At 40.5% G+C, this 21,427-nt stretch overlaps 1 protein-coding gene across 1 annotated transcript in view; it reads right to left on the reverse strand.

Annotated features, from left to right (window-relative positions):
* Window positions 1-821: 821 nt before the first annotated feature.
* The window catches only part of AGBL4 (ATP/GTP binding protein-like 4), a gene marked incomplete at both ends in the record, with an annotated part of 72,500 nt that continues 51,894 nt past the window's right edge, over window positions 822-21,427 (reverse strand). Inside the window, 2 exons of the mRNA XM_009868285.1 lie at window positions 822-984; window positions 17,245-17,397. Coding sequence (XP_009866587.1) covers window positions 822-984; window positions 17,245-17,397 — 316 coding nt within the window. The remainder of the gene's footprint in view (window positions 985-17,244; window positions 17,398-21,427) is intronic.

Here is a 21,427-nt window from a genome sequence, read left to right on the forward strand (position 1 = left end):
GAGGTAAATAGGCAATCATAGCTAATCTTTCTCACTCTGCAGTGTTTCTAAACCTGTGGAAATTTCAAAAGCTACCAAGACAGAATGACAAAATGAAATAACACACCCAAGCTTGAAATATGGTCACTGGTTATTTGATCGAGCATGGTGACAGAAAGAAAAACATAAAAACAGATCAGAAGACGAGTCAGAACAATTCCAAAAATCGTCGATACATTGAGATAGCCAGATGGATATGTGTTTTTTGAGGAATGAGACATTGCTTTTATTTGAGCACTCAAAAATATGAACAACTTTCTCAGTTTTGTTTGCAGAGCTCACTTTCCATTTCTTTGTCAACTGGTATTAAAGACCTGGCTCTGAGGCAGCTGCAGAACCTAATGCATCCTTTAGAGCCTTTTGGCTGCAGTTCAAAGGTGGAGAAGAGATTTTTAACTCAGTACCAAAGATGCACTTTCAGCTTGCTGTTAAAACAATAATACAAACACAGGGATAATGAAAGAATAAGGAGGGAAATTAAGAAAGAAATAGAAGACTGTGGAAGGGAATGGATCACAGGCTCTCCAGGAATAGTTTCTATACTAAGTGTGTGAGACAATCTCCTACAAGAGGGAAATGGCTTATTTGATCTAATATGCCTTTCTCTTCTTGAATTTCCACAGTATAGAGAATCAATATGAGGGAAATTAAAGCATCAGGCGCAGACTCACATTTCCACTTGTGTGTTCCTATCTCAGCAAACTCTTATCAAGATAGAAGTATTTACCTTAAGTGCCCAGTTCACGTATGCTGAAACAGAAGAAAGGATTTCAAAAGGATACATGCTTCTTCTGTGTAGGGGACAGCAGAAGTAGGTCCACCCAATATGTAGCTGTAGAATGAGACTTCCAGAGTGTAGCAGTAAGATGTGTCATTTAACAGCCCACCAAGAAAACGCCGGCCTGTCCCTGCTTTCACAGCATCTCTGTTGAACGACGTACTGGACTGTAGGAGGAATGCATGAATAGAATTCATGAGTACAACAAGGCAAGGGCTGATAAAGTAGAAAAGAGTTAAATTCACATTGCCAAAACTCATTTATACTATATGAGACTGTACTGTTTTCTGACCATGGCCTGGAGAGACCATTGATGGAAACACAATTTTGGCATGCAGACTATAAATAATGCCTTGCAGATTTTCACAAAATTAATTTCCATTTGCTAGGAACATTAGCTTTTCATACAGAATCACAGAATGTGAGGGGTTGGAAGGCACCTTGAAAGATTGTCTAGTCCAATCCCCCTGCCAAAGCAGGATCACTTAAAGTAGGTCACAGTTTTCTCCTCCCCTTTTGGATAACACAAAGAAAGCCTGTCACATGCAAGAGTTTAAAGTGAACCTTCCAGACCCACTATTCTCGAAAGTCAGGCTGGACTATTATTTGGTTATTGAGCTCCCTCGTATCATAACCATTCTCAGTCACCTCTTACCCTGGACTCTTTTAAGCAAAGTAGGAATACAGCGGCATTTATGTCTTAGTGAAACTTTCTCACCTAAGGCATTTGGTTCTTAAATTAGGTCACACAAATTTCTACTTCACTAACTTAAATGTTAACTAGGTGTAGCTCTCTGAGTGGATAACTATACTGTATTGTTTTACAGCATTAGCAGCACAATATAAATGCAGCATTTTGTGCTATTACTGAAGACCTGTCTTTAAGAACCCAATAGCTTTATGACTATTCATTTGAGAGGTGAAAGGGAAAACTCCAAGTCTATCCATAAATGAGTTTTACCTCTCCTTTAAAGGTATGACATGTGGAGACTAAAGGAGAGCTCATCTTCAGGTTGATTGAAGTCTCAGAGCTTGTTTCTACCAACTAGACAGAAAAATGGATGCTGAGTTCATTTTGGATATCAGTCTCTATTCAGAAACCTCGTAACGATTAGGCTGAGTCAATCCAGGCTCAGCACAAGCTAGTGACCACCAAAAAAAAAAGAGAAAATAAAGTTCTCAGTAGATCCAACTTGGATCTGTTGCATAAAAGGCCCTAATATTTCCTGCTTTAAGCTTTTATGTTGGTGGCGAAACATGAAGGACTCCTAACATATCTTACTATTCAGTCATTGTGCCCATGGTGAATTCTCTGAGCTAATCAGAGTCCTCCTCTTGAGCCTTAAGGCTAATATCTTTTCTTGCTAACATAATGTCAGTATTTATCAAGTCCATCTCTTGTCAAAACTAGCTTTCCTATGTAAAAGATTAGATGTGATGGTGCAAAATGTTAGACTCCTCTCACATGAGAAAAACAGGCTAATACTGAAATGAGCAACAATTCTTGATTAATAGTGTATACTAGAGGATATAAAGAATGGAAATACCTTTAATTTTATTAATATTCTGAATATGTTGAAGTCTCTCTCATGTTATTAAAAGGCAGGCTTTCCAGGTTAATTGGAATAAGATGGAATTGGGTTTCTTATTAGCATTATGTATAGCAGTTTCCAAATGCAACTTGTTGTCTTTGTGGTAACGTAGTATTTAGCTTTGTGATAAATTGCACACAGAATGTATTCTGTTATGTAGATGTCATATAATTTCCTCCACGTTATATGGCAGAAACCTTGAAGATATCCTGAACACCTATGGGACAGGGAGGTAAAGCACTCCTAAGGACTGATGGGGCAATTAATTGTTAAATTGATACATGGAATACCTAGAGAGGTCTACAAGAGGGAATGTTCTCTGACTTTCTGCAAAAGAAGCCTTCAAAGGACTACTGAAACCGAGGGAAGCTTTGTATTCAGCTAAAATTCAGAAACATGAAAGACAATGATCATGCTCTGGGGATCGCTTCATAAGTCAAGGAAATATTGATTTCAATGGATCGTGCTTCATGTTCAAATGAATGCCTGTGGTGGAACTTTGAATACATGAAAGCATCAGCTGATGAACAAGGGTTTATGGAGCCAGCTCAAAGGAAGAAGACAGCAAACCTGTCAGAACATGGTGTTGTGGTTTGTGAGCGGAAGTATCACTCACAAGGGCAATGAGCTAATTCTATGTCTGTGGTTGCACAGTGGAAACAAGGAAAATGTCATAGAAGTGATTCAGGACAGACATTAGGCACAGAAGTACTCCAGTGATTCGGAGACTCAGTTATGATATGGAGTATCTATGAGGATTATAGAATCCTATCAATTATGATTAAGAACAAATTGGACAAGTACCTGCTGAGTGTAGTTCATGTGCTTGGGATACAGTTTGGACACGAGGTCCTTTTCAGCTCTATTTCCCATATTCTCAGTCATGCTTGTGGAAGGTTATGAGTTGAATTCCTCATAGCTGATTCTTGAGATAAATCTTATATAATATTTTCATCACAGTTCTTGGCATCATAAAGGAGGACCATGCCAACAAAATTTGCTGATGACACAGTGTGGAATGAATCATCATTATGGAGGAGGCTGTGAATATTATACAAAAAAAAAAAGGCAGGGGGATGACTTCGAGGACTAGAGTGGTACTAGTTAGATGAAACTCAGCTGCACAAGTGCCAGGTCATGTACTCGGGGCCTAATAAAAAACAATCTCTGCTGCAAGCTGAAACTTCATCAGCTGGAAATAGATGAAGAGAGAGTCTGATGTATTACTTCACTGAAGTGATTTTTGCTTTCTGGCAGAAAAGAGCTGAGAAGTTGGATCTAGTTATTGGCAAAATTATACTTGCCATATTTCAAAAGTGAAACATAAGTAGTTTAAATAATTTGAAGAAGGTTTTCTAAATGGCCAAAAAAAAGAAAACAAAATTTGGATCTTTCCAGAGTCTGAATTTTTATAATGCTATTTTGTGGGGTTTTATTTTCTTTTTTTTTCTTTTTCTTTTTTTCTTTTTTCGTTTTTTTTCTTTTTCTTTTCCAAATTTAACAGAAGAGTTCCTGATTCAGCTGTGCAAAATTACTTGAAATGGCAATGGCATGAATAAAATCAGCTGTTCATTTCTTTGCCAGGTAACACTGCACTTCTAGGAATAAAAAGAAGCTAAACATTCATTTAAGTTCATAAATGTGGATATTGGAAGTTACCTCCACCATCATTTTGAAACAAATCTGATGGCATAGATGAACTTGATGTCTTGAGTAAAAAGTAAGATTTCTGATTTGACTCAAGAAGGTTGGAATAAAAAAAAATGTAACATAAACCTTTCAAATATGAACATGTCCATGTTTTGTAACAGTGGTGTGGACTTGGCTCTAAAATAAGCCAGGATGTGATATGATTTTTTTGACAAAAAGAAGGAAATTACTGATTAACAAAAATTCGATTAATGGCAAGGAAGGGCAGCAGGTACTTGCTTGAGTCCAACCTTGTATGCACTGTTCCGAGTCAAGATAAATGGAGTGGAGAAACAAACAGGCAAAACTTTGACTCCTCACCAGAACTGATCTTGGCAACTCATAATGCTGAAACTACGGCTGTGGGGAGTCATGTAGTATCATGGCAAAGAAAGAGCCTTTTGCATCCACTTTTATTTAATCAAACTCTAATCTGGGGAAAAGAGATGGGGGAAAGGGAGGGGCAAGAGCAAGGAAAGAAAACATGTAAAATTGGCAGCAAATGAGCCTCTTATTTTTCTGGGAGAATCTATTGCCTTAAAACCCTTGCAAAGCTTAGCTGAAGTCATCATTAAGCAAATGCACTGAGCAGGCACAGCAGGAGAACAGCTAAACAAATATTTATTTCTCCAAGGCTGAATTGCATGGGAGTGTCAACAATAGCAACAGCAAAAAGTACAGTCGGGAGGGTGGGGGGTGAAACACCAAAGACTTTGAAGTTTTTAAAGAGGGATATTTGTATAAAATCAACAGTAATTCGTTAGTAAAACACACAGATACAGTAAAGCTCACAGAAGGACTCTGCTTCCCCTCTTGTGTGAGAAAATTCAGTGAACAAATAGCGATCTACAGGATTAGGAGGCGCCAAGCAACAAGAATCCAGTGTTAAAAAAAGAAGAGCAGGACAGGGTGAAGGATTCCCCCACTTTCTGGTGGGAAGAAACCCACTAGAAGACTATTCCTGGATTTCATACACACTTGGGAGCCTCAAGCTGTGCTGACCCTCTCTCTGCATCTCAGGCATAAGTGGCAGCTGCCTCAGGCCTTCTTACCAGATTTCATTCCTCTTGCCCATGTTGTGCTAAATGCCTTCAGTATAACTTGCTTCCCCATTGGCAATGATAGTGAGCATCCAGGCAGCACAAAGAAATTTGTAAACCAATTGGAACTTATTCAGACATTGCAGCAGACAAAGAGATGCGTGGAATGAAATAAGAAAAAAAATGCATGGAAATTCTTTCTGGAGTGGTCTCAAAGCAGAAAACAAAAATAATCTTGGCCCTTGATCAGATCTCTCAATGTATTAGTACTCCTGTCTCCAGGGCAGTCTTGTCTCTTGGTCAGTAAAAACACTCTACCACATAGTGTCTGTCCTCAGTGAATTCAACCCCTTGCTAGCTTGCAAGCTTAACAGCTTAGATGGCTCCCATATGGCTAAGGGATACTCTTGGTTTCTCAGCACTGCTCCATCATCCTGCTAACAGCTACTGGAATGAGTGCCCTGGACAGCCCATATTCACAAAGTAAGGCCAGACCGTTTACTGATTGCCTCTGTATGCCTGTATCAATCTATCACAAGAATCTCTCCAAAAAAAACAAAGAGAGAGAATAGCACATTTCTCACACATCTGAGACTGAATTTGCCCAAGTCGACCCTTTGGCATCCTGATGGACTTGGAATCTAAGAGGTTCTGCTTCGTGGGAGCTTCTCCTGGTGGGCCTCCTCCTCAGTGTATGTGTGACTTCACAGGGGACTCACGTTACATGAAAGGAAAAAATGGAGAGAAAACTCAGTAAATCTGGGCCTACTGTTCAGTGGAAGAAGAGATGCCATCAAGGACTGAAATGTCAAGCAGGCTCAGTGTCCAGCCAGTGAAGGATGGGATCTTCATTTCTACTTTTCATTGATAGCAAGACAAAGGGACAGGGTACAAAAGGGTACTTTCTCATACAGAACTTGGTGGGGAATCTTTGGCATCTTTTGAAATTGCTCAACTCATTAGGGAGAAAAAGGGTCAAGATATGACCACTGTGCCAGTCAGACCTTGCCAGATTTCTGGCATGAGAATCAAGGTATAGACTGCGCATCACTTACAATCAATCCTAAGGTGTTTCTCCAACCCAGCAGGAAAGGATATGATGAGGTACAAATTACTCGGAAAGTAATTAGGCAGAAATCAACAACCAGACAGAAATCTGGTCATAGGCTTTGACAGGTTGAGAAAGATGAATTTCTGATGTATCAAGGTCTAGGGGGTTCTTGAAATCCAACAGATAAATTTTACCAGCTCTTCATATCTACTGCAACACAACTGATTTTTTATGTGCCTGTGGAAGGAAGTAACAAACTGCATATACCTTCAAAAACTGGAACTCTAATGTGCACGTGAACATTTCCCTGAAGATCATCTGTCCCCACAAACAGTATCTGCATGAAACTCAGAATAAAGAGATCTTCTCATTTGCTGATAGATGATGTAGGTCCAGGAAGGGTTTTACAAAAGGATGTAGCATGTTAGAAATCCTTTCTGGAGAACAGCAAAGACGTAAATAGTAAGAGGATTCATAATTATATGTATTACAACATATAATTAAAAATATGCTGAGCCACTTATGACATTTCCACTTGGAAAATAAGCTGTATTTCACAACTGAGATTAACTGTTCCTAAAAAAGACCTCTAACAACCCAAAGCCAGACAAACTGCCCACATTTTGGTTGTTTTGTAGTTGAGCAATAAGCACTTTACCTACTAGGGTAAACTAGGAATATGCATACAAATTGCTTCATGTTCTTCACCTATCAGCACCAGAAATGGCCAAGTGTAATCAGGACTGTTACAACCTCACCAGTTATCTACTGATGGTGCTCTTATAGATGAAGAGAAAGGGTTTTTTTCTAAAGTAGGTCTGACCTCTATGAGCTCTCAAACTCACTGACCCAGTGTAGCAAAAAAAGTGATAATAAAAAAGTTAGTAGTTAGTGCTCTAGAAAAAAGGAATGACAGGCTTGTCATCAAGGAACAATAGACATGCCATTGGGAAATGGACTGGAGCCCAGACCATGTCAAACCCATCTTGGTGAAGAGTTTCACAATATCAGCTGTAACTCACTCTTATTTTCTAGAATGCTTTACTGAAGCCTGCAAAAGTTAGGAAGAGAACACAGAAATGCACTGGATTTGAAGTCTTTGCCACAAAAGATTGTAAATAGCAATACTACAAATTGTGTCTTTTCTGTTTGCCTCTCTGCGGGGTGCTATAAGAGGAGTGCAACTGGCAGCTCACTTTCCTCATGTGGATAGCGCTAATTATGCCATGGTGTGCCCAGCAGTCACTGCTCTGACCCTGCCGTTCTTGCAGCTGGTAGCCCGTCGAGCTACCTCACAAGCAAAACTCACCTCCTTACTTCTCTGGAAGCACTGAGGAAGCTTTTCCCTTCAAAAGACAACTCCTTCCTCACATCCACCTCTCACCAGCTCCATTAACTCTCTTAATAGAGTGGAAAGCATATGTGTTAGTGGTTTTTTTGTGATACAGTATCAACTCCATGCCAACTGGGATTTGGAAATCATGGCATTTGGGAGGCTGCTATGAGGCAGCCTTCTCCCAGTTCATTTTACTAACAAGCTGCAGCCAGCACCTGAAATGTAGATGGGCTTATATATGAAAATAAAATTTAAAAAAAAATAAAGACAGAGAGAAAGGAAAATAATCCTGAAGGAAGAAAGCTGTTTTGAAGGAGGTAGCAGGCAGAGAGGAAGAATTCTGGGAGGAGAGATTTGATACAATGGGAACAGAGCTCAACATTACTCCTTGATTCATCTCACTTTGTAGCTTTGCCATGTTTTGGATGAACAGGAGGAAAACATATTTTATCTCAAAATTATTTGTGAGTACTGAAATTTGGGAAGAGAAGAGTTTGAAAAGTTTAGGATCATTTCAAAGAAGGATCCCACTACTTGGACTTTTTCCAGATCCATTAGGGACAGCCAGATTGGACTGATATTCCCATGAAAAGGGCTCACTGACTCACCGCTGGCACTGCACTTGGCAGCATTGTGTTTCATAACTTCTCTGTCTGGTAGGAAACACCAGCAAACTTTGGGTATAACCAGATAATATCCCCTGAACTAGAATTTGCTTTGCAGAAATGTGAGAAAAGGCATGCAAAGATCTGAGTTTGACCTGTCCAAAGAATGTGAGGGAGAAAAGTTTGAAACTGAAACATGAAGACCAAATAGCCTCAGATCCTAAAAGGTCTTCACCATTCTACTACCTGTCTCTTTTTGCCTTCTTCCTGCTCAGAGGAAAACAGACAGCAATCACCCTTTCTCAAAGGCAGCATCACATTTGTAGCAGTATCATGTGCACAACCTACCTAGCACCACATTATCAGGCTTTAAAGTGCAATTCTCCTCAGAGAAATAACAGTTTAAAGGTACTTTGTCACCACACACACATCTGCTCCCTGAGGGGCTTCATTATCCCTTTAATGGGTAGTGAAGGAATACCACATCTTTCCCCTTCCCCATGCCTCCCAAGTGTCTTTCAGTCATGCCTGCTTAAGTTTGCTGATAAAAACACATATTTGCATGGTCATTAGCAGAGGGCATAGAAGGAGGAAGCTTTATAAGCTCTTAGTTTGTGCCTCAAAACCAAAACTACAAAATAAGCTCCCTTTTTTGGTAACTAGTTAGAAAAACAACTGGGTTTCATGCTTCAGGGTTCCAGCTGCCCACCTGCAAGGACTATAATACCTACACTTTTCACTGCTCACTGATATCTGTGCTCTGCTCTCTACAGTGCTCTGGTGTACAGCTCCAGCACTGACAGAGATCTCTGCAGCCCGATGCCTGTCTCTGCACCTTGTACCAAGTACACTGGCAGCACCAGTGCAGCGATTTGGCCTGTGTTTCACCTTCCTCAGAATTCATCCTCACGTGCACTCTAACTGATTGTACTCGCAGCTCCCACCACAGCACTGAAGATGCTTACTGAGTTCATTGGCTTCACCATAGCAGCTAAAGCAACTGGAATCCAAATCAAAACAGCAGCTCTTCTGAGAGAGCTTCTTAAAATCCTGCAGCCAAACAAAGGCTTACCTGAGACCTTCATAAAGTCAGTCAAGGGCTTCCCTACAGAGTTGGGATGCTGCCCTTCACAACCTACTCAGAAAAGGCAAGAGAAGGAGGCAGATCTCACCCTATTCTCTAAGCAAACCTCAGCTGGAGCTCCTCTTGCCACTAGATTCTGCCTCCTCACACACGCATGTGCACACACAGAGTGTACCATCTCCCAACATATACTTTCTCAGGTCCTCTCAAGCTCCTTCTTCAGTGAATCTGTTTCTCCCTGTCACCGGAATGGCAATTAGCCACACATGACAATATCACCCACTCAACCATTGACCTATCACCCATAAACCACAGAATTAGTCTGGAACTTACCTTCCTTTAAAAAGCCAGCCTAAGCTATGACCAGTGATACACACAAATAAAGGTTCTACAAATGCTTTAGGGTAACAATGAAGAAAAGATCTGATTTCCTCCCATTTTTTGCTAATAGAAATCTCTGCTTCTCAAAGCACATCCTTCCCCAAATATGCCAGAGCTGGCATTTCCTAGTCTAAGCTCTACAGAATAATCACACCATTTAGAAAATAACTCATGTCTCTGGAGTTCTCCTTTTCCCTATTTGTCAGGAGAAAATGAGACTTTTCTTCAAAATATACAATAAAATAGCCTCTAGCAATAGCCTGCAATGCTTCTCTTTACAATAGTTTTACGAGCATGTGTGCGGTCTCCTGGGAGTGCTTTCATAATAATTTATACAAATGACAGAAACTTAGGACAATGAGAAGCAGAAAGGGAAATACAACCATCATGCACGCAGTTGCTTTAAATAGTCTTCAGAAAAAGTGTTTTGCTCTGTGGCAAAGAAATGTTCTGCTGACTTGTAGGTCTATATCAGGAGATTACAACCCCTCCTAAGGAGGGACAGCATGCTGTATGCTGCTCCAGGGCAACAAGGGCCAGGTTGACTCTGAGCAACCTGAGCTAGTGGGAGAGAAGTGTCTCTGCCCACAGCAGGAGGGTTGGAACTAGATGATCTTCAAGGTCTCTTGCAACCTTAAGCATTCTATGATTCTACGACTCTAACCCAGCACAGCTCATTGTTCTCTCATTGTAGAAACTCCTCCTGGGCTCTCTCACTGCTCTGGAACAGTTCTCAAAACCAAACTTGTATTCTATGTATGCTAAAATATCACATAATTAAAGAGGTAATACCTAGGAAAAGAACCTGGGAGAGGAATAGGTGTCAGATTCTTAACCAGCTTCCTACCCCTTCTTCACAGCACAGTTTGACCCAGTCAAGTGAAATTTGTAGTGCTTTGCAAGAGAGGTAGCTTGCATTTGAATGTAAAGGAGCTCCTTTATTTGTGCTATTCTGTGAGGTTGTCACCTGCTGCCAGCTTGTTGACATTAGGTAAGGATAATGATAATCTTTGAAAAGAAAGCATAAAATTCCTGTGAAAATTTGTTTCTTCTATGGATATTCAAAATTTCTACCTGTGTGTGGATGGAGGCAGGACTGTCAACTCCTATATGCACAAACAATGCAGCAAGAAGGTACTGAAAGAAAATTCCTTTACTCAAACACTTTACCCCCTCCTCCACCTTTTACTTCTCTTTGCAATACAAATTAATTCAAACCTCTGTATAAAAAGAGGGGTGGACTGGTTCAGCACGATGTAATGGAGCAATTTCATTTAGCCATGACTCTCCAGAGGGCAGAGTTCTTGTGAGACCAAAACTTGCAATGCTTAGGCTTTACAATCTGTTCCCTGTGTCACCAGAATCCTGTTTCCTCTCTCCCCTCACCCAGCTGCCAGGAAAAATAATTAATTAAATAAATAAACCTGTGGAGCAACATGTCCAAGAAGCAGCAAACAGAAATGCATCCCAAAGGGGTGCTAAAGCATATAACAGCTGTATTTGTCTTCCTGGAAATGCCCTGGTACAAGACAACAAAAAGGAAGGCAGGAACATTTGTTGTGCTCAGGTTTTAAGAGATTTCTGAGAAGATCTGTTATGCTTGCATGATGTTAACAAAACCTACCTGAATGCAGGCTTTTGCCTTTCTGTGACAAGGGTCTTTTTGGCCAAAAGCAGCAGGGATGCACTTAGGAGGCAGCGGTGCAAGTGAGCATGGATTATACTCTGGGATGACTTCTAGGTCTGAGCAACTTGCTCATTACTTCCCTTTCCCCGCCCACCACATGCAATACAAACTGGTTCTTCTTTATTTCTGAAAAGATTACTGGGATTTGCTTATTACTGCTATTACTCCCTCTGGCACTTGTGCCAGCACTTCCTTAAGACATGGCCCAAAACACACTGGGATTGGTAATGGGAATTGCAAGACCAAGAGGGAGGTGTCCAGCCAGGGTAAGTGATAAAGACCCAGCAAGATGCCAGAGGTAAATGGGAGGAAGTTTGTTAGAAGGAACACACCTTCCCTAAGAAAGCTTGGATGGATGATGGGGGTGCTGTGGAAATGAGAACAACAGACCTGGAATACGTGGATAAAAGGAAAATATGAAATATAGATAGATTAAAATCTTGTCCTTGGCTGTTCAATTTTAGATATCCAGGCTAGAAAAGCCAAATCATTCTATATCTGAATTTTCACATATTGCTGAGACAATGATAGTCTCAAAAATATGTTTTAGAGCACAGTGTTATGGTGCTGGGGTGAACAAAATGTTTCCCTAAAGGAAACTGGGTGGGTTGTTGTACAGAAACTTCACTGCTGAGTGTGCAGCATGGTATAAAACATAGGAAACTGCTGACAAAGAAACCAGACTGGCAGTTTGGAGACCTGAGTTTTATTCTCCACTTTCCTCATGCAAGTCACTTCCCATCCACTCTCTGTCTCTTTCCCAGCATGTCTGGAAACTTTTGGGGTTGTGGACTTTCTCAGCAGTTAGCCAGTGTCCAACATAACAGGACCTCAAGTTTTTATCATGGCCTTTGGGTAACCACAGGACACAAAGGATGACAAACAGTATTTCAAAGGAAGGTGCTCTGCTGGGAGGTTGAAGAAAAGAAAATTAAATGCGAACTCAAGTGTATCCCAAGTACCACCACTCTGGAGTCCAAAAGAGAAAAAAAAAAACAACCAACAAACCAATGAGATTAAGCCAAGTACCTCTGACTAGTCTTTTTCCTTTAACTACAAAGAAAAGAAATCTTTACAAAGTGATAAAGCCATCCAAGAATGGCTAGAGTTGTTTCTTTTAAATGAACCAGAAAGAACAGATGGTCTCCTCTCATACTGTCACAAAGGTCAAAATTAGCCACCCCGAAGACTAGCAGGTTCTTGAAATTATGAAGTGCTTGTGTCTGCTTGTTACGACTAATCCACTCTCCAGAACAAGAAAGGTCAAATGAAGAACACCCCTCCAAATACTGCAACGACTCCTCGCCATGGCTGATGTGTAAAGCACTCAGACATGGTGTCAACAGCTGCTCCCAAAACCCAGTGAGTCAGCCTTTCAAAAGAGCTTGTCAGCTCTCATTGTTAGAGCTTTCTTACAGATTATATTTACTCCCCAATATTCAAAAATATCCTTCTTAAACCTTGAAAATATAAAATCTTTTCCGATCAGAATTTGTCCTTTTTCCCCAGACAGCTGCCCAAGAATGCCTCATGTATTTATTTGGGAGTGAAACTTCCTAGCTCTTCTTTCGCTTTCTTCTTCACGTGCTGCCAGCTAAACCAAAGCAGGTCTCTGCTTCTGAAACTGTGTACAAACGAAGAATTTCTGGTCTCTTTCAAAACTTTTACCTGCAAACCACAGTCAGCCTTCCAGACCACTCTGAGGTTAAGCGTTCGGTGAGGTTAGGTGTTCCGCTCCATGGATGGGGTACAGAGACATTGGTTGACTTGTCATTGGTCCTACAACAGGCACGCAGGCGCAAATCCCCTATCCATCCCCTGCGCGAATCACCCATCTCCCTTGGATGCTGTCATTTAAATAAAAAGGCCTATTGGAAATGACAGGTGAAGAAAGCAGTCCAGGCATGAAATGCACTCTCAAGTATATTAATAGAAGGTTGCCAGACAAAACGGCACAAGGCATTTGATCACACCATCTTAGGCTTGTTGTTTATGCTCCTTTGCAACTGGCTGCGTGATTCCTGCCAGACTCTGGGCTGGAGGAGCAGGCTAGGGTTTGCCTGCTTTCCCTAACCCGTGCCGGGCTCAGCTGCAATCACGCAGAGCACTGAAAGAAATCCCTTTGAGTCGGGATTCATTCTGAACATGTAAAACCCAGACAAATGACTGCTTCTCCAAAGTGAATCCCATTTCACAGCAAGTAGGTTATTAGTGTGGAACTCCATACAAGTAGCCTGCATTCAAAAGCCCTCTGCATTATTAATAGAAGATGAGCTTTTGACATCAAAGGAGAACCATTATGTATGCTAAATGGTGGCAAAAATTGTACCCGCACTTCAAACCTTTTCAGTTCTTTGTCCCTTGTAAATCAATCAAGGTTGACAGATGCTTTAAGGAGAGTAATCTTTTCAATGATACTGTCAATGGATAACATAATGGAACATTGTCTCTGTGCTGTGTGAAGACATGGAGCTAGTCAATTATGGACAACACTTCATGCAGCCGCCAGTTTTCACTTGAAGTGCTGCTGTTGAAGTATTATAATCCCAACAAATGGCCGCAGCAGCATACAATGTAAATGAGACCTCCTGAAGCTTTGGAAAATTAATTAGTAACAACAGTGGTCCATTCCCACACTTTCAAACACCAGCCTGGTAATGTTAACGATGCACTTCCCCCCCTTCCCTTTGAGCAGTCAATAGCCCATATTTACATACACTATTTTTAAACTTCAACACTTTTTCCCCCCCTCTTTTAAATGCAGGAAGCTTCATGCCTGATATTTCCAACCAGTCACATAACCCACATGGCTGAAGCTGAAAACAAGAGAATAGAGACTTTCCCACTTGTAGACAGCAGTAATATTCACTCCTCTTTCTTCACACTCATTTAACACTTTTTGGCTGTTACCTTTTGCAACACTTCTACCCCCTCAGCTGCCCCGAGACAAATGGCTTGGATGGACGGCAGGGAAAAAGCTTCCGATATCAAGAGATCAGTAGGAAGACAGTTAAAAGCCCAATGTGCTGAGTTCCAGCAGCACCCTGGTCAAACTGTGGTGCACTAGACACCAACCAGTGATGATTAAAGGGCTTGAACATCTCTCCTATGAAGAGAGACTGAGAGACTCGGGGCTGTTTAGCCTTGACAGGAGACGGCTGAGAGGGGACGTTATTAACGTGTATAAATGTCTGAGAGGTTGGTGTCAAGAAGAAGGGCACAATCTCTTTTCAGTGGTGCCCAGCAATAGAATGAGAAATAATGGGTTTAAGTTAGAACACAGGAAGTTCCACCTCAACATGAGGAAAAACTTTTTTCCCTGTGAGGGTGACAGAGCACTGGCACAGGCTGCCCAGAGAGGTTGTGGAGTCTCCTTCCCTGGAGACTTTCGAGATCTGCCTGGACGCATTCCTGTGTGGCTGCCCTAGGGGACCCTGCCTTGCAGGAGAGTTGAACAAGATGATCTCTAGAGGTCCCTTCCAACCCCGAACATTCTATGATTCTATGATATAGATCTGATTGCCAGCTACAGAAAGGAGATTGAGAGTCAAAGGGGAGGTGCCAAGCTGTTTATTTAGCTATCAGCTTCTATTTTCTACATCATTTTCTCAAAGATTTTCCCTTTGTCAACCGAGGCTTGTGCTAAGAGGAACACTTAATCTCTCACAGTAATAGAGAGAAATCTCACGCTTGAGCACAAGATTTTTAAACCTCTATCAATTGCAGATTTTCATTGCTATGATCTGTGAATGTCCCCTCATCTATAGAATCATAGGATCATTTAGATGGGAAAAGACCTTTAAGATCTTCAAGTCCATATAATGTGTTTTTGAAACAACAACCAAGTGTGGATAAGAAAGTCAATCACCGAGGTCTTCTCGGACAGGCTTTTCCTTGAACCCAACTCCCTCTTCCCCAGGCTCCAATCTGCAAACAGATGCAGCTATGTCCCTCCACATTTAGCATGGATTTGGTGTCCTGCACTCCAGACATTTTTCTGAGAAGCCCTTGCAGTGGTAGACCAAAGAAATCTTCACACTGCAGCAGTCTCCCAAACCTCCGAAACATATAGACAACAGTTAAACAACACTATGAGACAACAGAAGAAGCAACAGCAACCACTCACCCTCCCAGGCATTACCCAGCCAGCTGCCACTACCAATCCCAAGAAGAAATGTTTTGTCTACTAGAGGCCTCGCTCCTCAAAACAGAAAGGATGGAGGAAATTATATCTTCTGCCTAGCCTTAGAGAAGTCAGAGACTAATCCAAACTTTTTCCCACCCTTGCATAAAACAAACTACTACAGAGAAACAGACAGGAACCAGGAGGTTTCAATTTCTCCTTCCTTTTGATGGGACAGATCTGCCAAGAAAACAGTGGCACAACTTCATTTCTATACTCAGTTCCCACTCACACTCCACAGTGCAATATGCATAAACACAAGACAAAAATATTCTCTACTCTTGCCATGATGAAAAAGACCTTCTTCCCCAATTACAGTTTCTTTTGCTGTGCAGACTTGTCTACTTTTGTATCTGTTTTTATATCTTGTTTCTCTAGAGCTAAACACAAGGAATGCTGTGGGTTCCTTATGCTCCTCCACCTGCCACCTCTGCCACAAGCTGGTTGGAACAGGATGGCACTGCAGAGGAGGCAGACATCATGCCCCAGCTGTCCCCGTCCTTGAAAGGAGAGCCAGGTTTATCTTTCAGCACCAGAAGGATGAAGTATAAGCAGAAAGGGGACAACAGAGACTGGGAAAACATATGGTGGGTAACAAAGAGGGTTAAGAAGAGACATATAATCAGGGCACAAACAGTAGGTTCTTCTGCTCTTCTTTCCTTGGTGCATGATTCCAGTTATTTTTAACTGAACCTGTTCCCGATATATAGCTGCCAAATGTTATCGGCTGCCTGCCCTCCTCACAGCTCATGGCTGGAAGTTCCCACTGCCTTGGCCGAGAGGCATTTCTGAATATTCCTCACCTCAGGCAGAACAAAATGGGATACCAAACACCTCTTACTTGGAAGACTGTCCCCTTAAGCAAAGAAGGCATAGATTGAAACAGAGCAAGGTATGGCTGTATAGAAGGAGCCTAGCTGGCAGCTCTGCAGGTGTGTAAGGTGTGCCAGGAGAAGCAACCAAGCAGTTGCAGGCAGGCTTGGGTGTTGTATGTTCTGCTGGCACAGCTTTCAAGGCAAACTGATGCATAAAAGAGGCTACGGAAAGGACCAGGATGTCATATACGGACACAAAGTTGCAACACACTGGACCAAAGTCTTAAATCTACTTCTGCAGAGTTGCAATGACAAATGTGTGATAAGGATCTATTGTACTTTAACTGAAACTTACTCTGAAAACATCTGCCCCTTTCCAACTCATTTATAGGAGTTTATATTTATTTCCAATATCCAGAGGTACCTACACTTTCTTCCAAGACATGTATTGAGCAATTGCAAATTTTCTTGAACTGTTTTCTGTGATAATATCAAAGAATTTAAAAGCATACATTGCCTTTTCACGACATTCAGCATAAAATTATCTAGTCTTTTCTTTCAAATTTATTATTTTTACTTCTATTTGCTATCATATTATTATTTAAAATGTACACATTAAGAAAAATTGCCAATATAGTATAATATAATAAATGAAACAATAAAGCTGATCCAGTTATCAAAAGACAAAAGATCTTCTGATAAAAATTGAGTGTTCAAATAATTCAGAATCAAAAGCTATACCATAGAGGATGAAGAACCTGCTTCTGTCCATGTGTCTAATGACAATGCATAAGATGACAACTTACCACTTTTGGATAAGAGGGAACATGGTAGCTGATAATGACAAAAAATTTAAGTAGTCTTCTATTAATGTTAAAATAAAATTTACACAATCCAATTAAACGAGAGATTTATCATTAAAAAATAAAGCTGGAAAAAGCTATTTAAGAGAAACATTGCTTACGTAAGAGAAGTCTTCGGCATTCTGACAGAGTAGCTTGGGAAAAACAGCCTGTCGCTGAAATCTTTCCTCATCTTCAAAGATGTTCCCATACATGAAGCCATTCATCATGGTGGAGTGGGCATGGATGTCAATATAGAACTCCAGGTTAATCTTCTGTTGAGGGAAAACAACAACAACAACAAAACATTCAGCATGAGATAAATCATAACTGTGTTATGTAGGTGAAGCCTCCCATAAATCCAATACTGCCCTCCTTGAGTCTAACCACGGTGCCAGTGTCAGAGAGCCATGTTACAGGTATTGCTTTGATGCATCCAACTACTCAGGCCTCTTAGTGGGTGCATGTGAGATGCACCGCAGGACCATGACAGACATTTCTTCACGTGTTCTGAGAAGGCTGGAACATTTATGCAGCACTGGACACTGTGCAAAATAGAGCCAAAGCATTGCTCTTCGCTTTTTTAAAGGGCTTAGTGCCACTAATAAAAATATGCACCTTTCCATTCCAGAGCATGACTGTTTAGGCATAGCTTTTCCATCTATGCACAGTTCTAAGTCACAATATGCAGGTGTCTGACAGGAAAGACAGGCTCAGCAATGTGTAAATGGGACTTCAATACTTCCTGTGCAGTTTATAAGAAGAAATGCTACAAATGTTTTTGCCTTAGTCTGCTTTCTAGTAGGAATTCAACAGAACAATTTCCGAAAAGGAAGTGCTTTGAATGTCACTCTGTTGGTAGCTTCCCACATGATTCTGCAGCCACTCTTACTTAAAAAGAAAACATGAGAACACCCTAACATAGAAGTGCCTGCTCTCCCTACGTCCTTCCCAGGCTGGTAATTCAGTGTCAGAATACTCTGTAAGGAAACATTGTTCAAGTCTCCAGTTCAGGGATGTATCTTTTTCCTTGCATCATATATAAGTAATACTACTTCCCCTTCCATCGGTGGCAAAGAGTGAATGCTCACCTTGATCACCACATATGGTGCCACTGACAGCAGTGAGAAGGCAACATCCAGTAGTAAAAAGTGCTACCAGAGCAGATACCACTAGTTTACCCAGTTTCCCCAAACTGTTGCAACTTCTCCTCCTGAACAAATGATGCTCTGTGACTAGACGGTGACAAACCCACCTCTGTCACCTGGCCACCATAGGGCCAGTAAGAACCCTTCCAGTGATCAGAAGGTTACAGTTCAGATCTCCCTGCCCCAACAAGGGGATGTGGAAGAGCTCTATTAGGAGGACAGAGATTACAATGCTTAGCCCTGTACCCCTCAGTGGCAAACAGGGAACCTGGCCAGTAAAACACAACATATAGCTCTCCAGTCACATCTCATCTGCACACAGCGCTTGCTCAGGCTACTGGAGAATACTGAGCTACAAGACAGTCCAATGTAATACAAAATGCATTTGTATTATGCAGTTCATGTGACAGCAGTGTCAGCTCTTCTAGAGAGTCCCTAATGGGGGGAGAATATCATTTGGTATGTGAAATTAATACGATACAGATTTACTTTCCCTTGGCAGAAAACCAATGTACAATACGCAGTGACTGTTTAATTAAACAGCCTAGAGAGAGTAATATTGCATCTTATTAAGCCCCCTCTACGTTAAAATGTTACCTAATGCAATATCAATATCTGACCACACTTCATAGGAAAAGGAACATTTGATTGTATTTGACTCTAATACAATAAATTGTTTGCTCCTGCCAAAACATTATGCTGTGCTATAGAGGACCAACACTGCAATAAAGCATACATCTGCTATTCGGAGATATAGCACTGAGGAGAAAGATTAGCATTGACAGAATGAAATACCACATAGGATTTTCTTTCTCTCCAAACATACAAAAATTAAAACCAAGATTAACTAATATTATTTTTCATAAGATATTTTCCCCATCAGACACAGAATTTGATGAGATCAGATGCACACTGGCATATCACCATAAAACAGAACATGTTGTAGTGTCTCAAAACAGCGATTTGATGATGAAGTGAGGAGATAATCTAGTTAAACAGGATATTTATAAAGCATGAATGTCCTTCACATAGAAGTCAGTGACCTAAGTCATACTTATTTCAGAACAACTAGACAGAATTCTTTGTAGGGACAGATAATATAGAGTAATTGAGAAGCACAGTGTGATATGTACATATATGATATGTAACAATAGACTAGTATAATTTGTGTCCTAAAAAATAGGAATAAATGGGCTGGCATAAACTGTATGATTTATGCTGTGCCATACTAATTCATCCATAGTTATCAAATTGTTTCCTGAAGAAGGTGTCTACAAAAAGGGACACAGGCACAGATTACTAAGATAACTTTCCATAGGCTCTCCAGCAAGAAATTCACCTGCAGAACATGGCTCATCTAAGCCTCAGCTTAGTATTCAATTGATCAAAGTCATCCAGTGTAACACAGTATCACTAGAGAATATTTACTAAACTCTCCAAAGATTCTCTCTAAATGATTGCTGATAAAATTGTTCCAGAGAACTTTAGAGAATCTCTTGGTGTCCTGAAACTCCTTTAAAGATCTTTCTTGATCATCAAAACCATTTTCCAATAATCTGGTTACAATGGTTATTTGTGAAGGAACAGTGTCCTTCACAGATACCACCTTCACCTAAAGGCTAAGCTTCCAGTTTGCTTATTTGTAAACCATGACATTCAACAGATAGCTCATCACCCAGACAAGGGTTTAAAAACATTTATCCAGTCATTCATTAGAACATATTTCAAAAGCAATTTCCTAAGTGAGACTACAATAACTATTCAAATGGTTTTTTTTACTCTTTGTTCCTTAACCTCCTACTGAACTTATAAAAAACTCTATTTCACATATTCCCGCCTAGTGAGTACAGTCCAAATTCACAACTATCCATCCTATTCAGTAAGTTTTTAAACATTGCTAGAGTAACTGCCACTTAGATCTACTACTCCGAGACACTGATGCATAGGAGGAGAATGGTATTTCAGTGTTTCACGTTTCTCATCACATTCATTATTTTATCAATCTTGAGCATTCTCCTTTACAGAATGTTTTAATATAACATGAGTTCCTATGTGGAAAAATTCTGTTTATTCACAGATACAAATATATTGTGGCCTTAAACCAGACAATAACAGTCCACTCACTGGGACGTTAAACTTGATGTTTGCCACTTCATGATGCAAGTAACTGACAATTTGTTTGCAGACAAGTTTTGCAAAAAAATTAAGGTATGTTCCTGAACAATAATGTTTTTTCTTCTCTCTTCTTAGAATCATACATATTCATAAGTACTTTACATGTAGGAACTGTTTCGACCACTGCCACACTACAAATTTAAGCTAGGGAATAAAGTTTCATATTTCAGTTGAGGTTCTCTGGAAGATTTTGACATAATTACTGATCTCCTGCAATTTAGGCAGGATCACAGAATTAACATTTTATTAAAGATATAATGTCACCTACTGGGAACTTCAGAAAAATCAGCAGAGAGGTGACCTTCTGAAATTGATTCTTTCTGAGATAGAGAGAATTTTAATGGGAAAATGAAGGTAATAAATGTATGTGTGCATTTACATGAGCACACACAAACACATTTAAAACATAAACTAACTCTATCTGCTGTTAAACCACAGGGGTATCTGTCAGTATCTACACAGCAGAACCCACCCCAGTTATGGCTTCTAATGCACTAGCATGTACAAATAGGAATGGGAATAAATTTAGAGGTAGCTCAAAGACTCAAAGTCGCATTTGCTTCAGCCTTTAAGCAGAAAATAATGAATAACCAGGCTCAAACATCTCTGGATGCCATAGCTGCCTTCCAAGAGACTTACAGGTTACATCCTACAATATGATATTAAACTCATCACTTTCTGCTTTAGAGGTGGAATGCAAAATGATTCAGATGCCTTATAAAAATCATCATGCAATTTAATTCCCTCAAGCGTCTTTTCTTTGTGCTTACAAGGAGCGGCAAAGATTTTCTCTCTCACACTCTTTTTAAAGTAAAGCTGTAATTACCTGGATGACCCATCTTACAGAGTTGGAGAAAACAAAGGCAACCTTAGTCTTTCTTTTCTCCGTGTGTCAAAATAGAAACCACTCACTAGACTGACAGAGACAACTATTGGATCCCACTTCCTAGAAAACAAATGTTAACATTCTCTCCCTTGAAAA

Source organism: Apaloderma vittatum, unplaced genomic scaffold (assembly GCF_000703405.1).
Source record: "Apaloderma vittatum isolate BGI_N311 unplaced genomic scaffold, ASM70340v1 scaffold8804, whole genome shotgun sequence".
NCBI classification, from domain to species: domain Eukaryota; kingdom Metazoa; phylum Chordata; class Aves; order Trogoniformes; family Trogonidae; genus Apaloderma; species Apaloderma vittatum.